General features: G+C 41.6%; 1 protein-coding gene across 1 annotated transcript in view; it reads right to left on the reverse strand.

Moving 5' to 3' along the window:
• Nucleotides 1-21274, reverse strand: part of DSCAM (DS cell adhesion molecule) — a 627938-nt gene that overhangs the window by 22729 nt on the left and 583935 nt on the right. Inside the window, exons 28-30 of the mRNA XM_039229776.1 lie at nt 12205-12235; nt 4929-5044; nt 1268-1417 (exon numbers count right to left, since the gene is read on the reverse strand). Of these exons, the coding sequence (XP_039085707.1) occupies nt 1268-1417; nt 4929-5044; nt 12205-12235 (297 nt within the window). The remainder of the gene's footprint in view (nt 1-1267; nt 1418-4928; nt 5045-12204; nt 12236-21274) is intronic.

Raw genomic sequence — 21274 nt, forward strand, 5'->3', positions numbered from 1 at the left:
GTTTCAGAAACCCATCAGTGCAATGTCCTGATGCATCCAGAAGCTGGACCAGGCAGATCATGATGGGAAAACCAATAGCTGGAGAGAGTGTCAAGGGCTGTGAAGCACTTTCTAGAGCAAAGCTCTCACTCACACACCTCCAAGCAAAGTTAATTCTCATTCATGGTCCATTAATGTCTTCAGTGTGTCCTAACTTTATCAAGCACTGAAGGGGGTGAGGTTAGTCAAAAGGGGAAAACAGATTTCTTTAGTGTGTTCTTGAGGACAGTTTTTGAAATGAATTTCAGTAACAGTTGCAACTGTTTTCTTGCATATTACAAGGTTATTTAGGAATTACCTGGTTTGCTTCATAACATCAGAGCATTTCCCAAATGCTTTACAAGTCAGAATGTATGAAGAATAGCTTTTAACATATTCTTTATTTTTCTAATTATAACACTCTGAGAATGTAAATTTTTGCAGAATGATTAGAGATTAGAAGTTAGACATCAAGGCTTCCAAAAGATAGTAATTGGGACATCAATTTCTCAGTCTTTTAAAGAGATTTAGAAACAATTTCAATTATGAAGAAATAAGAATATCTAATTAATAAGCTCTAGATACATATTAGGGGATTTAATTTCATTGCAATAATTAATTCCTGTATGTTATGGATGCAGATATTAATAACTAAGTCAAAGATAATCCCCAGATTTGCCAGAACTAGTTTCTCCAAAACAATGTGTTCGGGAGAAAAGCATAAACTCCAAGGATGGACAGATCCACAGCTAAATATTGGCTTCACTACATATTGTGTGTACAACTTCGGGCTATTTACCTAACTCTTCTGAGAGCCCATGTTCTTCTCTGTAACACAGAGGTTATCATATCTATTCATATCTATTCTAAGTAAGTACATTGCAGAGCTGCCTTACAGATAACACACTAGACATAACCTGTTAATCCCAACCCTGGCACAGAGTGCATACTCACTGATGTTAATTACTTTTCCCTGTTCCTGTGTCTTCCAAATAAAAAAAATTACCTTGACCTGAAATTTCTGGCACTTTGATAGTGGATCAGTACCAAGGGCTATTGGCCTCAAATGACACAATTTGAACGCCATCTTAGATCAAACAGTAAAAACTCCATGTCCTAATCAAAGATACTATCATACGTATTTGTTTCGTAGGCACAGCGCCAACGAACCCCACTTTCATTGGACAGAACGTCAGTGTCTTCTCAGCATCGGTACCACCCACACAGTTTGCACTGTCGGGCCACTTACTCGTTCCCGGCCGAGCATCTGAAACATCCACGAGGGGCCCAGTGGCCTGTGACACTGACTGATAGTGCACCGTGTGTGTCACAGTCAGAGACTTCTGCTTAGCTGCCTCCCCAAAGTCAGCATCCGTTAACAGGACCGTGGAGCGATCATCTGTAGAACAGCAGGAACACAGGAAAGTGGACATGTTTACCCCCTTTAACGGCTCCCTTACCTTCTCTCCCCTCGCTCCTTGTGTTATTATTCATTGCAACAAATATAACCTCATCTAAAGCAGCAGAAACAACCCCAAAATTCAAGCACTGTATTAGAATCACTGTTGAATGCTAAACATAAAAAGTTGTCTTTAGGGGCTGGCTTTCAAAGCATGAATGAGAGTGAGCACAGAGAAGGGTTTTCTCACCAAGCCAATACTGATTTGGGGAGGTTTATTGCAGTCACCTGTTTGACAAAGTTTGGGACATATGTGTTCACCAAAAGCTTACCTGAGATGTCACCAGAGAGGCTGGCACCACCTGGTGATGGGGCTGCCAAGAAAACGGGCCCTGTTTTTGGTATTAGAGAAATACCCATGAAGCTGTCTATACTTGGATGGCTCTCATGCAGAACTTGGTCAATGTTTGGGGTTGGGGTGAGGAGACAGGGAGACAAGGACCAGTCTTCAGAGTTTATTGATTCTTCTATTTTAAAGGTTCTGAGGTATGTTCCTTCCCACCTCTTCTGAGCTTTAATTACCCTAGAATATCCTTTAATTGACTTCTCAGAATGACCCACTTGTCAGATTTCCAAGGCCAATTGGCATTTGAAGACTAGACAAGGAGGAGCCCGGGTTCAGAGGAGTCTGGAACATTCTAGTGCTTGGAAAGGAAGCAGTTGGTTGAGCTGTGTGTCATTATTTGGTTGCCTCAAGATTTTTCATTACTTTGTTGTGATACTCTTCACGCTTTCTTAAGAGCTTTTTTACTCCAAGGGAAACTTCCGTTAGGATATATGGGTATATTCATACATTTTCAAGCACCGCAGCCTGGGATGCTGTTCATCTGAGTTTATCAGTCAGCTGGGACCACGCTATAGCATGCCTTGACACAGAACGGTGATGTGAAAGTCATAAACAACACAGCTAGACTTCTGTGCCCAAAAAAGGCTCTGAACAGAATGAACCTTGCAAAATCCAATTACTCAGGCTCTGGCAGGAGAGGAAAGCCTCTTGAAGTTAGAATAAAATTTCTTGGCAGAGAAATAGAGGAAACACTGCCAGGATGTCGGCTGGCATCGCAGCGTGTGACACAGCGCGGGTTCGTCCTGATACAGGATGGGCTCCATGTGGGGGTCATGCCACATCCTTCATCTGGCCCTCAAATTGGGCAGCCTTTCTACAGAAATGGGTTCTTACAACTGGATCTGGAATCAGAAGCCTGACAGCTACACTCATTTTTCCTTAGTAACATTGACGTGTTATGGTCTCTAACATATAGTCCTGCTAAGAGCCCTGCAGATTATCTGTGGGGCTAAGTTACAAACTCCTAATGGGAAATTTCAGGTGTCTGTCAATTTGTGAGGTTAACTATTCATTCTGGCTAGAAATTAATGACAGATTCATATTGGATTCTAGTAGTCAGAGCTCAGAGTGTTATAAAGAATCACATCCCTACTTCCCAATAAAGAGAAAATGCCATCTGCCAACTCTCAGGCATCACCAGGAGATAAACAACTCTTGGTAATAGATTATCCTATGAAGAATATGACAAATCTCTGGCTAAGGGTTGGAAGTACAGAATGGTGGGCAGACCCTTCTTTGGTGTTAGGCCACTAACGACTATCTATCTATTTTTTTTTTTTTTTACAGATAGTTTATTGTCAAGTTGGTTTCCATATAACACCCGGTGCTCATCCCCACGAGTGCCCTCCTCCATGCCCATCTCCCCCCTCCCTCCCCACCCCCATCAGCCCTCAGTTTGTTCTCAGCATTCAAGAGTCTCTCATGGTTTGCCTCTCTCCCTTTCCTTCACCATTTCTCCACGACTATCTATCTATTTGAACCACCACGGGTACAATGATTGACAAGACTGACAAGGAACATTTACCAAACATTGTAACTATATTATAAGGTCAAAGGAAGTATATTTTGATTTTTGAACTGATGTTTCAAAGGAAATTTTGATTTTAATGCCCAACCTATGAGTTTAATAAAAGAGATTTCAGCTCTACTACTGAAAAGTAAAGATTATCAAAAACAAGGCATGGTGCTTTGTCCTGATGTGAGATAGCTAATAAAATCTTGTGTATTTTAGAATGAGTAGTGACTCCTCATACAACATGGGTAGTATTTAACTGAATTTGGTTGATCGAGGACCACACTGGGCTTGACTAACCTTCCCCAAGTGCTATGATGCCTGGACCAAACTTAAATCCAGCAAGAGTGGCCCAGGCCTTAGAATTTAGGAGGCTGTAAGTCTCTTAGAACATAATCAAGCAGGGCAGGGGCAAAAAACAGTGGTGTTCTGCCCATCTGGCCATTTACCACTGTTTTTCTGGCAGGAGCTTCCTAGAATAGCTTCCAGGAGTTGGGTAGTCTTAGCCAAACCACAGGATAGGGTTGCCCTGGGACCAAGTGCCAGTGAACACCGTCCAGAACAAACAGAGGGAAGTTTACAAAGGGGCCGACTGGGCAACCTGCCTCAGGGTCTGTTTCCATGGTTCCTGGAAAGCTAAGTGATACTCCTAAGGTGAGGAATTCTGGGAAGTAGCTTATTGATATTGAAGCAGGTGGTGACAGTGACAGGAGGCTAAGCTGGTGGCCAGGCATGGGTTCTGCTATGGTTCTGTGACCTGGAAGCTATAGAAACTCTTGATGCTCCAGTTACAAAGTAGTACCTCTCTCCTACGTGGATTGAGGGTTAAATGAGATGACATCCATAAAGTTCTTTTACAAATATGTGACATTAGAGAGGTCTCAGTAGATGTTAGTTATTCTTGTGATCATCCGTGCAATGGAAATAAAAAGTCTCTGATTCTGGAATACATAGCACTGTGTTGGACAGCAGTGTGGGATGGCGGACTTCAAATGGAAAGGGCTGGAAGGAGTCGTGACAACACGGTTCTGAGAAAACCAGCCACAAAAGCTCTCCAGGTATCTGTTTTGTGGCTGTGAAAGAGGGAGCTGGGAGTTTCCCAAAGCACGGGGAAGGAATCCATTCCAGGGTGTCTACGGGGTGCTGAGGGATGGAGAAAATACAGCCTATACAAAGACCATTATGTGTTAAGTGCTGAGTAGAGTTTAGATGGTTTCTTTAAGGAAGGCCTTATTGGAGCTGAAGAAGAAGGCATTGAGTGGATTTCCAAGATGAGGCTTTTGTGTATGGCCCTTCTAGGTTTATTTGTTTGCAGGTGTTTGTTCTTTGGTGAGGCACCAATAGTCTCCCCAAGAAAGATCCCAGACAGATCAAAGTTGGGGAACTCCCATTTCAGGACCTCTGAGGTATGTATAAGTTCCTTGCCCCCAACTCCCATTTGCTTGTATTTATTATTCTCCTCAGTAACAACTATCTGCCTTCTAACTTTGCTCATGTGGCCTTCAAGACATTCCCGTATCTTATGGGGTTTTGGCTGAGAGGACATGACTGTAGCAGCCACATTGTGTGAAGTCACAGACAGGGCACCTTACCGATGGTCTCCATTGTGTCTCTTTCTTCGATCAAAAGTTGAGCCCTGGGTATATCAATGTGCATTCTCAAGGTTTGTTGTTGCTTGCTCAAGGTATCTGAGGTCCGGGTATTCTTACTGAGAACAAAGTAGAGAGGGTGCATTAACAAATGTAGTTCAGAGTTACATTATGCTGACAGGTGCTTGTACATCAGCTGAAAAAAGCCAGGAAGGACAAGGGGAAAAGGAGAAGGGGAAAAAAAGATTTTTTCCATTCAAATGATATTTATTAAGTGCCAGCAATTGGTCAGCGAGGTTCAGAAAATGGAAATTGTCAATAGAGATTGGTTCCATATTGATGAAACTTCAGAACTTCCCCCTTTCTTGTGTAAAGCTAAGTAAAACCAAAAAAAGTGATTTTTAAATCAACAACATTTTTATTTGTCAGACATGAGCTATTCCAGTGATGGCAACAGAGGAAGCATGTGTGCGGGCTGCTCATTGGGTGAGGGATCTACTAATGGATTTGTATTTATATATGGTGTCATTCTATTTTCGTTCTAGTAACAAATCATAAACCTTGTTAACTTCCCTGACACTAGTTTATTCTTACTGATATCACGTTTTAAAATTAAAAAAAAAAAAACAAAAAACCAACTACTGTAAGAATTTGTGTACCAGAAAATTACTCTTAGAGTGAGCTATCTTCTAGAAGTAAATGTAAATAGGTACTAAAACGGCATGGTACAATCAAATTCAGTTACAGAATACAATAAAAAATGCATGTTTCACAAAAACAGAAAAAAAGCCAATAAAGGCTTTGATTAGAGATCTAGGGGCATCTGGGTGGCTTAGTCGGTTGAGTGTCTGACTTTGGCTCAGGTCATGATCTTGCAGTCTGTGAGTTTAAGCCCCGCATCGGGCTCTGTGCTGACAGCTCAGAGCCTGGAGCCTGCTTCGGATTCTGTGTTTTTCTATCTCTCTGCCTCTCCCCCGCACACGCTCTGTCTCTCTCTTTCTCAAAAATAAATAAACATTAAGAAAAAAAAAGAAATCTACATCACAGGAGTGATTGTTCAGTTTCTACAGAATTGTAAGAATTGAGAAGATTTTGTGGCCCCTGGGTGGCTCAGTCAGTTAAGCGTCTGACTTCGGCTCAGGTCATGATCTCACAGTTTGTGGGTTCGAGCCCCACGTCGGGCTCTGTGCTGACAGCTCAGAGCCTGGAGCCTGCTTCTGATTCTGTGTCTCCCTCTCTCTCTGACCCTCCCCTGCTCACACTGTGTGTCTCTCTCTCTCTCTCAAAAAAATAAACAAAACATTTAAAAAAATTTAAAAAAGAATTGAGAAGATTTTAAAATACTGCATAGTTGACCCTTGAACATCATGCGTTTGAACTGCAGAGGTCCCCCTATGTGTGGATTTTTCTCAGGAAATACAGTCCAGTACTGTAATATTTTCTCTACCTTATGATTTTCTTAATAACATTTTCTTTTCTCTGGTTTACTTTATCATAAGAATGCAGTATATGACACATATAACGTACACAATGTGTTAATTGATTGTTTATGTTATCCCTCAGGCTTCTGGTCAACAGTAGGCTATTAGTACTTAAGCTTTGGGGAAATCAAAAGTGATATGTGGATTGTTAACTGTGTGTAGGGGGGGCAGTACCCTTAACCCCTGCATTGTTCAAGGGTCAACTGTATATTAGGACACCCTCTAAGGAGCAGCAGTCATTCAGAATAATTCATCATGATAAACTATGGCATCCATAAATCAAGTCCAATAATTGCCAAAATCTGCTTTGAGAGAGATTTCTGGAGGCTGCTTCACTTAATGCTTTACTTCTGTGTTAGCTGCTTTTAGTAGAGTATAATAAGATGTATTGTATGCCCCCTTCCCCTCTCTCCCACCCCCCTCAGCCCTCAGTTTGTTCTCAGCACTCAAGAGTTTCTCATGGTTTGCAATAAACTATAAAATTTTTTTTAAAAAAGATGTATTGTATGCATCTACAATACATCTTAAATGCTTTTCTTCCCAACTAAGCGTTCACCAGGAATCCCAGATCCTTTCTTGTTGATGAGGACTCATCTACCCTTGAACCCTGTGGCTGAAGGAATATTAATAATCTGAAGGTCAAGTTTACTCAAAGTAAACAGGTTTACCCAAAGACATCTGCAAGTTGAAGTCTGTATTAATATTCTGAATATTTTATAATGGCCCTTCCTTCATTTGAGTATAAACAAAACAACCTCCAAAAACAACAGCTTCTGAAAGGTATACCATCCTTACTTAGGACTTGAACTTGAACCAGATTTCTTGCTCTGCAGATGAGTAACTAGGTTATGTAGCTAGATCATGCTAATTATGCAGAGCCCAAATTCAAACCTGTGGCCTGAATTTTTCACATGGTCTATATACTTTTTAAAATTATTTACTTAACTATGTTTTCACTTTATTTGTGTGTGTTTTAAAGCAAAGATTCACATACTTGTATCAGATGAAGAACATTTTGGTGATTTGGGGACTGCAGTTATGTCATGTTCACATAAGCTCTATTTCCACAAAAAAAGATGGGAAACTACTCCTCTGTGAGTATCTGAGAGGTCTGTTTAGAAACTCCACTAGGGACTTGAGTTTGACCTTGCACCAAAAATAGAAATGTGAGCTAGTTCCTTCTGCGCATCATGAATAGTTATGAGGCAGTCAGCGGCTGTTCCATTAAACACTATGAACCCAAGCACAGACTCTACTTAACAATAAGGGGTCCACTGTCAGACGGTCACAGGAAGCTGGCTAAGTGATTGTAGTGCACCACTGCGGTTGGCCTGAGGACTTGGAATATGATTAAGCTTTATGAACAAAGACAATCAAAGCTGGAGATAAACTTTCCCTCCTCCTTGAAGGACCACATGGTGTCAAGTCCTGCAGTGGGAAAGCAAGAGGAATGGCCCAAAAAACCTTGAGATTCAGGGGCTAACTGCTCCTCTCTCCCTTTGCACTTGCTGTTCCCTTTGCTTGGAAGAAACGTCCCCTACCTGATCCCAATAGTCATCTGCTGGCTCCACCCCTTTCTTCAGGGCTTGAGGCAGGTGGCATCTTTTCAATGCAGCCAGGTTCGCCCAGCTATGGGCCCTGCTGACGCTTCCCGCCTCCCCGTCCTTCATTTAATTTTGTTTCCTCAACAGTTAATACTGCTGAGCATACATTTGATCAACACCTTATTTGTGATCTGTTTCTCCCACTGGAATATAAACTCCACAAGGGATATTTTCTTCTCTTCTGTACCCTTTTTATCCCTGGAACTTAGGGCAGTATGTGGCCAAAGTAGGTGCTCAATAAATATTTGTTGAAGCCTGTTGAATAAACCATGTTGTTTTTGGGGGGGGGGGTACAATGGGACTAGAGTGACATGTCCCAAATGTACTAATATTCTTCTCATTCTAGAGGTTTATTAGGTCCCAACCTGATATGGCTGCAATATTTTATAATTTTTTTTTGCTATAGGAAGGTTGATTCTCCAAAATTATAAAAATTGATCATTAACGCAGTAACAGACTTAAAAAAAAAAAGGCTATTCGAAGAAGCCTCCTTTGTGGCCTGGAGGCAAGATTCTGAATGTTTTCATTGTGGAAACAAAATTGCACATTTTGTATGATATGGGGTCATGCTAGTTATTATTGAAATATAATCTTCCACCATCCACTTGCAATCTGGTTGTCTGATTAAAATGACACAGCTGACCCTGGTTCACAGAAGATGGTATTTCTGGCTTAGAAATAAACTACTTACAGTTGTTACAATTCTTTAAAGTTAATATTTCCTTAATATTTATGGGAAAAAAACAAATGAAGAAGTCTGTACATCATTCACCTACCCAAATATGATAGAAAGCTTCCCATAAGTTTAGAATAGCTGTAGGGATATCAAGGCCATACCTCATTATAATAGTTGAGTGGGTGATGTTTTTTACTCTATGTATAAAAATGTGAACATTAAAAAATCTAAACTTATTTAAATTCTCAGTTTGAACCCTTCTCCACCCTCTTCTACTTATAGCCAGCTCTTAAGAATACTGGTCTTTGGATATTAACCATGTATTGGCTAATGACTTAGAGCAGGCTAGTTTTAACTCTTAGAAGGCTGGTATTTTTCTTTAAGTTATTTTTGCCTAATCACAAAAGAGGAAACTCTTTTCTTATCTGGGCATGGTGGGTGAAGTCTCTCTTCTCTCTCTCTGAGGGGTGATTTGCTTGGGTGAAATAGATGAGTGTCCAGAAGCCCGAAGCCCAGTGACGGGAGATGACAGCATGTGGGGCATACCCTGGCACCAGCTTATATGTGTCTGTCCTACAGTTGCATCTAATCCCACTGAAGTATGCAGATACTTTTTTTTTTTTTTTTTGGAATATGGTCAGAAAATACATTACCTTCACCAAGATCACATAATGATAAAGCTAGGAGCGATTTCAAATTGTTATTTTTAGATGAGGAAAGTAGGGCACATGACTTGCCCAAGATCACAAACCAGCCAGTGGTAACACAGGGCTACGGCATTGGCTTGCGGTTCTATGTTCTTATGCACCAGCCTGCTCAGTCCTCAACTTCCCATGCAAGCAGTGGTGAAGATCATAGACAGCAGGTCTGTGGCCTCCACTGTACCAATGGATATGACTTGCCTAGATTTTCCAGACCATATTCAAAACATGGGTGGCCCTCAGATCTCCAGGTAGATGACAAGGTCTTTTGTTGCTTGGCCCCACTAACCTGCCAAACTCAGACTGAACTGACCCCTCATGCTTAAAAGCATTGCTTTTTCTTCCAAATAAGTCCCATAAAAACCCACCTATTTGAGGAACTTGGAAATTCTCTTCCTTTTCAATCACTGTACCCTTGGGAGGAAAACCACCTCAACTACCTTAGGTGGGAGTAATTACTAGTTTTGATGTTCCTAATTTCATGCTGGCAACTGGCAACCTTAAATACCACTATTAATTCCTGCTTTCCTCAACAAGTGGGTTTTTCAACCACAGTGATTGGCCTATTAATGAAGAAGATGCTTTTTGATGTCTTGCTTGGAGCTAATAAGAAGGGGTAGAGATGCATTCTAGGACATCAGAGAAGGAAATACCATCTCATTCCAACCAAACAAATGTGGAACATGTCAGAAATCACAGATTCCAGTGTCATGGGCTTCGTACAGAGGCATGATGTGTGGTTGGAGAGTGGCTGAAGGAAGTGGTCCAAAGCTCTCTGAGAGGGCTGCAGAAGCCAGGCTTGGGTAGTAGACTGGGGAGGGCAGGGGAATGTTGACATGTCACACTGAGAAAAAGTCATGTCCAGTCTAAAGGAAGCACTTCATGTGGCTCCAGACAGCTATAATCTGGGCTGTGCCCAGTATGGCCAGAGCATTTTCAAGAGAAGTCAGAAAGCCACAATTTTGTATGAAATCTCTTGATTTCTACATGTCATTAATGAATTCATATTTTTAAGTCTACATTAGAAAATATATTTTATTTGGTAGATATGTTATTGTAAACCTTATGACTCTGTCTGGCTTTTTTTTCCAGATGTTTGTCAGATTTGCTCTGCACAAGTGCACATGTGTCTGGATGCCTTCCATGTGACCACAAAAATGTCCCAGACTTGCTTAGCAAAGTACACACTTTCATTAGAGCCTGGACTCAAGGCATTTAATATAGATTTTTATCATCTTCTTATGCAAGCTTGATCTAGAGGGTTGTGGCTAAATACCCATTATGAAAGGTATATTCCACAGGCCATTTGAATATCTGAGATATCGTCTGAGCCCCAGATGGTTGCTACCAGGTATCTATTTAATACTTTCATTGGACACTTATAAAGCATCTAAGTATCACTAAATTCAGCATGACCCATACAAGTCTTTTAATTCTCATCAACATTCTCCCTTCTCTGTTCTGAAAAAAAATCTGTATCCTGCATCTATCTTCTTAATTCCTAATCTTGGCAAATGGCATCCATGTTTATTTACTTGCTCACACCAAATATTTTAGAGTAATCCTGAGTCCTCCATATCCTTTACCTACAATGTACATAGTTTTAAAACACAGTATGGCTAGGGCGCCTGGGTGGCTCAGTCGGTTGAGTGTCTGACTCTCTGTTTCAGCTCAGGTCATGATCCCAGGGTCATGGGATAGAGCCCTGTGTCTGGCTCCTTGCTGAGTGGGGAGCATGTTTGAGATTCTCTCTCTCTCCCTCTGCTCTTCTTCCCTACTCATGTACTCTCTCTCTCTCTCTAAAATAAAAATTAAAAAATAAAACTAAAACACAGTATGGCCAAACAAACATGTCTTTGAAAAATGTAATCTATGGGCCAATGGTAGTCAATTTCTGCCTTATGTCTTCAAAGACAGTGGTAATATGGGATATGGGCTCTTTGTGAATTACAGAAAAGTACCAGTTTTATATGCAAAGATGGGGAAGGGAGTAAAATCCACCTGTGGTGAGGTGAGAAGTAAGAGGGACCCCATACCCCATCCTCTTTGTTTCCTTTAGTAAATATCCTAAAATGGCAACACTATTGGGATCCCTGACATTTTTCTTATCTGATTTCCAGACTCTGGTTATCCTTTTTCACTTTCAGTTTAATCATTACAACATAAAAGGCTTAAATGCAAATATTGGAGCATCTATAGCTGTGAACATTTCACTTACTTATTCAACTACCACTAGTCATTCATCAACTATGGTGCTGGTACTTCTAATATGAGGATGATGTATGAGGCTATGACCTCCAAGACCAGATGAATAGATATTCGCAGTAGAAGTTGGTAAGTGCTCTAGTGGAGTGATGCTCAAGGTGCCATGGGAGCTGGGGGCAAGGAGGATCTTTCTTAACTGACCATCCCATCTCCTTGGAAGAGCACAACACATTTCAGTTTTTGGTTTTCTTTCCCCTTGGCTAACTCTGTTAGGAAGAAGCCTCAACCTCAAAGGTGGTATATTTGGGTGAAAGCAAAACCAAAGCTATTTACTTATAATGTGCCTTTTTATTCCCAATTTAATGGGAAACATTCCACTGGTTAAGTCTGGTCCATAGAAAAAGTACCTATGGCATGTATAGAAAGTACTATAATATTTGATATCTACATGTCTCCTTTTGGGCATAACATGGATATTTTGGTAAGTTGAATGGAATTCATATGTCAAAAATAAAATGTGCTACCAATTTCAGACAATTTAAAAACCATTAAAGCAACTTGGAAATTATTATTTTGAACTTGATATCTAAGAATGCTAGGTTTTGTTCTTACCTCATGAGCATTTCAGCTAAACTCTTTGCATCTGGGGAAAGAAAGTTATTATTAGTATATGATAAACAACTCATTAACATTCACTTAGGCATTTGTGACAAATTTTCTACAGAATCGAATGACAATAGCCATTTTAAAATGTAATTGTATATATATCACCACTAATAACCAAAAGTTTAGTGGATTCCTTATTTCTTCTACATGAGAGATTATATATTGTAACAAAAAGCATAACACTTTGGGGCCATAAAAATTCTCAGACACCTGTTAAAGATCTTATGGTGTACTTATTTGCTACATTTTGAAAACCCAATTTTATTTTCAGTAGTCAGAAAATTAACAGTTTGAAAGTAATTTATGTAGTAAAAAATCCTACTACTTTTATATCAAAAAACCAAAATTTAAAACCTTACAACACTGTAGATCACTTTAAAAAAGCATTATTATAGAGCTGTGAGTCCTTAGGTTGATCAGATAATTGTATAAATGGCATATCACTATATCTAGAAACTCAGATGTTTCTTACAAACTCCAAAGTTAAAATCTTCTTTATTTTTTTGCCAAGACCTGGTTACCACTCCTGAAAAAAACAATTCTGCCTAAAAATTATGTAGAAAAAAATTCTACATTTTTGGTGACATTGCTTTGAAATTCTCATTTCCCTTAAAATATAATTTTTTTACACATTTGTCCTGGCAAAAATGAGTGTTTCCTTTCATAGAATACAAAAGCCTTCTTCTTCCTGCTTTTTCCCCCCATTGCTTTCTATAACGCCTTGATGTTAAATGTAGTGTTCAATGAATAGAACTTTCTGGAAATGGATTCAGCTATGCCACTGGCTCCATCGTAGAGAAATACATATGTTGGAGCATTTTTATCTCATCTTTTATCTTTTGGGGGCTGACATTTAAGTGCAATCACTATCATGTTGGGGAGCAGCATGGTATTACCGAGGGGTGTGGACAGTCTCAGGGGTAACCACAGGTGGGTTGGCACCCCTGTGAATCAAAGCTCAGTCCTTCAAGTCAGCTATGCCAGTTCCCACTGGAAACCTCACAATGGGGCCCTGGTTTTGAGCACAGATGGGTTCAGTCTGGGAAAGGAAGCAGCTCCCTTCTACCCTTGCCCATATGGTGAAGCAAAGAAAGCAAAATAGCATTCAACTTCCTAGTTCATGTCTTTCTCCACAGAGACCAAGCAAATATGAGTCTCTTCTCTTCCTGAACGACTTAACACTTGCAAAGTCAATATATATATATAATGTCAGAAGTGTGGGATTAATTAGCTCTATGGAACAGCAAAGCAGTGGCTAGCTCAACAGTGTAAAAGAGAAGGGGAAATTTCAAGGAGTACGCCTTGTACTTCAGCTCATGACTGGAAGGTAACTCAGTCTCAAATGTCTTCGGACTGGACCTGGCGTCCTTGTTTTGCTCATCATCATCATTTTCTTTCTGTTCCTGAAGTCAGTGCAGTTTTCTGTCCCGTGATTTTTTCACATCCATGTGCAGGGAATTGAAGCATCCAGCAAGTGGGAACAGAGCTCCCCTCAAATACCAATACGCTCTAACTGCAAGTTCCCCTCATCTAAAATTAGCAGGCATCTTCGCTGGGGTTCAGCTGGTCCACAGCTGCAGGTACCGTGAGGCATTTCGGCCCACGCTTCCCTATGCTTATCATCTTAGAGCAGATCCCTTTCTCTTTCTGCCTAGCTGCTATGTCCTCCTCCTGATTTCATCTGAAATTGTGAGAAAAATGACATTAATTGAAATTCAATTCTTGTGTGAGTTCATTTTTGAGAATAGTTGGTGGAGTTTTATGCACAGTGACAGGGTCTGGACAGCACAGGTAACACCAATGACTGTCCGCAAATGTCTTCTGGGAGTGGGCACGGGGTGGGCTGCAGTCATAATGGAGCATGTATTAAGAATCTGCATTGTGCCAGTCTCTGCCTAGGGACTATTATGCCCTCCTTCAACCAGGAAACTGAGACCCGGAACATGTTTAGTAATTTGTGTCAGCTGAGTGGGAATTCATTACCAACCCCATAATCACACCTATTTTCCATCACTATCCTTCAGGTTCTTTATGCATAGAGCAGGATCTGTGTCATATCCTGAGGGACACACAGAGGAAGAGACACATAGTGTCAGCTGACTGAGGGAGATGGTCCCAGGATCATCTGTTTCAGGTTGAGTCAATCTGGAAAGATCCAAGACTATCCCCACTGTAAAGGAAGCATGGGACTTGGAGAGCATAGATCTCAATGGGAAGAGGGTTCCATGCCACAAAATTAGTGCGCACTGGAATTTGAGCTCCTTCAGGAAGCAAGGAGTAGGTCAGTTTGACTGGAGAGAGAAGTTTCCAGGAGTGATTGTGAATTGGAGTTTGTCAAGCCATAAGGACCTATGGGAGTATGACTTGGTGTTACTGGCCATAATATGGACAAAGAGGGCGAGTGGAAGGAAGGCTGAAGTGGTGGTAGCTAGACAGGGGTGCCATATACCTGCATCAATCAGTCCAGGGTGCATAGAACAGGGGCTGGGGACAGGGACTTGCCAGCAAAAATGAGGGGCTGGGAGGGTTGTGGGTGGTGAGCACGGGTGTGGGAATGGATGACACTACAGCAGATCAATGGCGTCTGCAAGAATCGGGACCTCCTGGGAGTGGAGGGGACGTGCAGAGGATCTGCAGAGGGTCCAGGGAAATGGCAAGGTTTAGGATATGAAGAGCTGTGTAGTAAGTAACATAAGCCACAAGCCCAGGAGTCTGGAAGGATGTGGAAGCCAAGGTTGAGCTCAGGTGCTTGGCTTTGAACCTAATGTAGTGCTTGACCTTATTAATGTAAGCTGGGGGACATGAGGTGAGGCCGTTCAAGGCAAATTTGGAATCAAGTCTGAGAGAGATGTCAGGGCTGAGACGGGGTTCACAGATACATGTAGGGACAGTGCAAAGAGATGACAGAAACTTCTGTTTAGTGGTGAGGAGAGAATCTGGGGCAAATGAAGAACATTTTTAAAATCATGGAATCATAGAATCTTAAGAGAATTAAAGACTTTCCAAGTCAGTTCCCCGGTAGATGTTTGCCTTCCTCCCACAGTGTCTGGGGCAGATGGTAAGAAGTGCCCAGCCACTGGGCACTCCAGGGAGGGGTCAATGCTGCCACCACTTGTACAGCTCCCTACCTCCTGCTCTCAGGTCTGACCCACTGTCAAGTCTGTTGATCTGTCACCTCAACATGGCCCCGGGATACTTTTTTCCCCCTATTATCTCAGTTCAAATTTCATTATTAGTCTTCAGCCCACTCTCTGGCCTTCCCACCTTCAGTGTTGCCAGTTTTCTAAGTGACATCCACCTGAAGAAAGGGTGATGGATTGGAAACACATCCTTTATGGTGTCACACCTGTGCTTTGACACTCTCCAAGGGACCTCCCTGCCAGTAGGATGCCGCAGAGAGCAAGAACCTTCTCATGTTGGTGCTAAGGTGTTTTTCCAGCTCTGCTGTCCCTCGCGTCTGGTCTCCAGCCCTCTCTCTTGCATTCCCTCTTGCATTCTCTGTAGACATCATGACTTGGTCTGCAGACTCCATGACTTGGCTCCTGTAGGGCGTCTTCTGTTGTAGTACCACATGCAGGTGCGACCTGCCCGGTGGACCCTCCAAAGCCCCCCAGGTGAAGTCGGTGCTTTGGTTCTCTGGACTTCATGGACCTCTGCACCATGGCTAAGGCAGCCTTTTCCCCCTTCACATAGTGGCTTTCCGTTCTCTATGAGCTGAGTCATCTTCCTCTCCAGGTTCAGCCCAGTCCCTGCTAGACAGTGGGTCCATCCAAGCTTTCCCTGAGGATACATTTAATTGTGGGAAACATCTTCCTGCTCTTGTGTTGAAATCCCTTGATGTAATTTCTACTTGGATATAATGATGACACCTAGAGCCATTCCATTCAAAAGCCATGTGAATATCTCCATGCAGCTGCATGCCACCTGTCTCTTTTCCAAGTTGAAGTTTCTAATTTTCTCAATCCCTCCTCAGATGGCATAACTTCTACATAATCCTCTACCTGTGACCCTCTTCTGTAAAAGACTTGTGATTTCTTGTGCTTTATTAAGTGAGGCAGAGCACAGAAACTGGCTATTTCTTTTTTTATATTCTCTTTATCACACACCCACGAGAACACAATGCTCATTATGTGTGTTGCAAATGAATTTTTACGACTTAGAGAGAAGACTTTACAATTTTCCCTACTACATGTTATCTCTTTGGTTCCAGGCTTTCAAAATCTCTTAAAATTTGGATTCTTCCTGTTAATATACTAACTTCCTCTCTGGGAGTTGTACCACCAATGGGCTCAGCCTGCCCTTATATCAGCCAGAGCCTGGCACTTCCTTATCAGTCAGCTCTGTCCAAATGCGAATGGGGTCTGTCTGGGCCTCTGCTGATCCCCACAATTTCTTATTGCTCACAAACAATCCTTTCTATAACCTGCTTTATTTCAATCTATAATTTCTAAAATGTGTTGCTTTTGCAAAGAGGTATGGAGTATAACTATTTTCTAGCATCTCTAATTTTGATGGTTCAAAGATTATCCACAAAGATTTGGGGATTATGTCTGGAAAATTTTGTCCAGAGCCCCGACACATCATCCTTTGGGGGCTAGGGACCAGTGCCACGTGAAATGCTTCCTAATATTTCCAGTGGGAAAAAACTTCCCCTTCAGTGTATTTTCATAGCATTTACTGGTGTCCACACTATGTTGGTTATCATTCAGAATTTGTGTAATGGTTTGTTGTAAACAAGGCTTCCTCCTTGCCAGCAAGAGATCAAAACTGTTATTTTATGCAACATCCCCTCTTTTGCCCCCATAATGACTAGAATACAGATTTTGAAAGAATAAGTCATTTTAAATAATCAGGGGCTCTGATTACTTTCTCAATCACCTTCTTTCTTTCCTTCCTACTTTCCTTCCTTCCTTCCTTCCTTCCTTCCTTCCTTCCTTCCTTCCTTCCTTCCTCCCTTCCTCCCTTCCTCCCTTCCTCCCTTCCTTCTCCTTCCTTCCTTCTCTCCCAGTCTTTCTTTGTCTCCCTGCCTCTCCCCTCCTATCCCCTTTCCTGTCCCCCCACCCCGTCCCTTCCTTCCTTTTTTTAATAATTTTTGTTCCACATTTTATGGTTCGAATAGCACTTCTCCTGGTGCATATCAAAGCAAAGCAGACGCTGAATCATTCTTTCTACCTGCCATCTGTTAACATGAGAACCTCATCTCAAGCCGTGTTCTTCTTGCTAAACAGCCTCTTGTGTTGCCTGTCACATTCCCCCCGCCCCCTACCAATTTCAGCTCAATCTGAGATTTAGACTTTGTGACACCTTTCCTAAAGCTCTTTGCTACTCCTACAGATCCATCCTTGTCTCAGCATTCCCCTCTTAATCTTTTGGGTTGGAGCGTGATGGAAAGATATCACCAGGATAGTCTAATGATACTGAAACACAGAAGAAAGGGGTTCTAAAAAATAAGGTTTGGTAACACTCTGAATGTGTAAAGAGGGCTAGCAAATGGTAGCTGGAAGTAAAATTTGGTGATTAGAAGGTAAATGGTTATATGTCTTCAGAAGAGCATTTGGAAGGTGGGGGTGGAAGTGAAGCCATGAGGATTCAGGAGCTAGTGAGAGGCGATACATCTGATTATAAAATACCCTTTCAATAATGCAGTGAGGAAAAGCAGTAGAAAGAAGAACAGCAGGTAGAATATATGCAAACAAGAAGGTACATATATTTTTTAATATAGGGAAAGACTGGGAGACAGTGAACATAGGGATAAAAAATGAATAAATATATTTTCAATGGGAAAAAATAAAATTATAAAGTGGCTGTTGATTCTGTGTTAATATATCTTCTGACCCCATGCTTCATAGATAACTCTTTTAAAGCCAACAATATTGATGGGACCTTCCATTCTGTCTTGACCATTCCCAAGTCTGAAGAAATTTCATGGCAAGAGAACCGGGATAAGCAGCCATGATCTGGGCTCTCCCTCTAGCTCTGTCCTGATATGTGATTTTGGACAAGTTCACTTGTCATGTCAGCAAAATAGGGCATAATAATACCAAGCTTATACTCAAGCTATTTGCACTGCTGTGGAGAGACTAATACAAGGCAGTGTAAAGCATTATAGGAGAAAAAGAAGGCAAAAAAGTGGAAAATAGGAGTCCTCTATTGATGAATGCATGATTCAGTTGTTCTTGGGAAGAAGCACCCCTGCTGTGTTACGAATACTACAGCGAGGTCTTGCCCAGTTTCCCTGTTCTTTTTGTAGACCACCGTTCCCACCATGGGTCCGCATGCCTCATGGAGGTTCTCATCCACTGGACAGCGCCACCAATGGTACAGAAGCAGGGTGCAAGGGCAAGCGTCAAGTGTGGCGGCTGTACCAAGGGAGTTTGAGCTGGCTCCTCGTTTGTGTGCCCACATGTTTTGCTAAAGAGGAGAAATCCCATTCATAGCTTCACTACCACACTTTTCATTTGTGAAGTTCTAGTTAGACAAAATGGGACAAGCTCAGGTCCATTCTTCCATTGGACAGTGCCCTGCATGCACCCACAAAAACAAAAAATGAATTTGGGGGCAACAAATTTTACCCAGCTTTACTATCTATCAAGGTCCATGCTTCCATTGGACAGTCCCTTGCATGCACCCACAAAAACAAAAAAAGAGTTTGGGGGCAACAAATTTTACCCAGCTTCACTATCTATCAAAAGTTCTTATTTGCAAGCTCCCTCACAATAATTCCTGCTCATCTGTGGCATTGAAATGGTCTCATAAAGTAGCTATTTTCGTAAGGGCTATGAGCCTGCATTTATGTTTTACTAGATGACAAACAGGACTTCCAATCTTTGGCATGCTATGAAAGCTGATCCAAAAGTCATAACTAAATAAATATCCAAAACCCAAAGCCACATATATTTGCAATCTGAGAAAACTGCAAGTATAAACATGGGCCAACTGGAACACCCAGGCGGGACACAGCTCCAGGGCTGAGGCCACTGGCTCCCTCCAGACCGCCCCCTCTCTCTCCCTCATTCCATGGGCTGCCGTTCACTTGTCCCTGCTGCCATCCCAATGTTCTTTTGCTCTCCACTCTCTGATAATACAGAGGGCCCTGTTTCCTCAAATTTTCCACGGCAAATTTGGTGTTTTGAAAGAATAGTTTTATTAAGAAATTAAGGTAAAAAAAGGAAAAAAAAGAAAGGAAGGAAGGAAGGAAAGAGGGAGGGAAGGAAGGAAGGAAGGAAGGAAGGGAGTAAGCAAAGTATAGAAATAAGGTTTCAGAGCACATGCTTCTGATCCCAAATAAACTGCAATTGGGCATTTATTAGCTTGGTGATGATGATATCTCTTTATTGTTCTTCCTTTAGATTATTAAAATTCCAGCTGACTTTTGGTCTTACAAATGAGGAGAGATTTTAGCTCCTTTGCAGAACAGATGAATGAGATGTCAGAGCTCAGAAAATGATGACAATTCCTCATGTCCCTCCACCCCCTAAACTGTGCCCATGGAGAACCATGAGGCCAGATTCTCTCTGGGAATGGCTTTCTGGAAGTGATCCGTTTTTATAATATTAACTCATTTTAAAGCATCTTAAAATAACTATGCTTCTGTTTAAAGGAAGAAAGCCATTTTGCCACAGAAGCATGGTCAAATTTTATATCCATGGGTTTTTTATTTATTTTATTTTATTTTTTTATTGTCAGCTTATTTGAAGTCCCAGGAGTAGCTCTTAATGCTGACCTGCACTGGCTGGTGTCAATGTAACTTTGCACCTTTTTTGGGTAGACTCACACTAAAGGAGGGTGTTTTTAGTGATACTGGAGTTGATTACCTGATGTGGGAATCACATTTTCACAAGGGGGGCTTCTGGGATCATGGGCCCAGCCAGGAATTTGTTCTGTAAACTTGCACTTCAAAAGCTTTAGACGTGGGGGAAAAAAGTCAGGACATGATTACATGCAAAATGTGGCTTCTGGACTCCTGGATAAGGTTACAGATTTTTAAAAAATGAAGCGCTTGTAGACAATTTAGACTTAGGAGGTCATTATGTTCTAAAATTAGGAAGGATCTCAGGAAAGGAAAAATATAGGTTGGCTAAATTGCTTGTATCCTATCTCCCTTTTCCTTCCTCCCTCCATCCCTTTCCTTCCTCCCTTCCTCCCTTCCTCCCTCCCTTCCTCCCTCCCTCCCTTCCTTCCTTCCTTCCCTCCCTCCCTCCCTCCCTCCTTTCCTTCCTTCCTTCCTCCTTCCTTCCCTCCGTCCTTTCCTTCCTTCCTTCCACATAAAAGAGCATGTTATAATCACCTAACTAAGTTGCTTGTCTACATGAGAAAGNTAAAATTAGGAAGGATCTCAGGAAAGGAAAAATATAGGTTGGCTAAATTGCTTGTATCCTATCTCCCTTTTCCTTCCTCCCTCCATCCCTTTCCTCCCTCCCTTCCTTCCTTCCTTCCTTCCTTCCTTCCTTCCTCCCTTCCTTCCTCCCTCCCTCCCTCCCTCCCTTCCTTCCTTTCTTCCTTCTTTCCTTCCTTCCTTCCCTCCTTCCTTCCTTCCTTAACTTTAACATAAAAGAGCATGTTATAATCACCTAACTAAGTTGCTTGTCTACATGAGAAAGCATACTTTGCTTATAAACTTTTAGTAGTTTCTATAAGCAAACATGGTCAACAATGTGAAGTTGACCTTAAATAGTAACCCCCTAAAGTGTTCATTAGGAACCCCATAATATTTTTCTGTAATCTAAATTTTATTTCCAGTTTTGATCCTGACTGGTGGTTGCTCAAGTAACATTGACATATTATAAGAAGTGCCCTTATTTGGGGGCAGCAAAAATATTTTATGAAGCAACTCTCCTGTCGAATCTGTGAATATATTTGAACTCATTCTAATCCAGGCACATGACCTGTGCCTTATGTGGGTCAGGCTGTGCGTGGGCCATTCTACTAATGAGCTCTATTTAATAGGTAGGCACCTACTACATTAAGCTCTGACTACAGTTTTCCTCTGTGACTGAATTGGAAACATTTTATGACA

The sequence above is a fragment of the Hyaena hyaena genome, unplaced genomic scaffold, assembly GCF_003009895.1.
Source record: "Hyaena hyaena isolate Hyena2069 unplaced genomic scaffold, ASM300989v1 scaffold_2, whole genome shotgun sequence".
Classification (NCBI taxonomy): domain Eukaryota; kingdom Metazoa; phylum Chordata; class Mammalia; order Carnivora; family Hyaenidae; genus Hyaena; species Hyaena hyaena.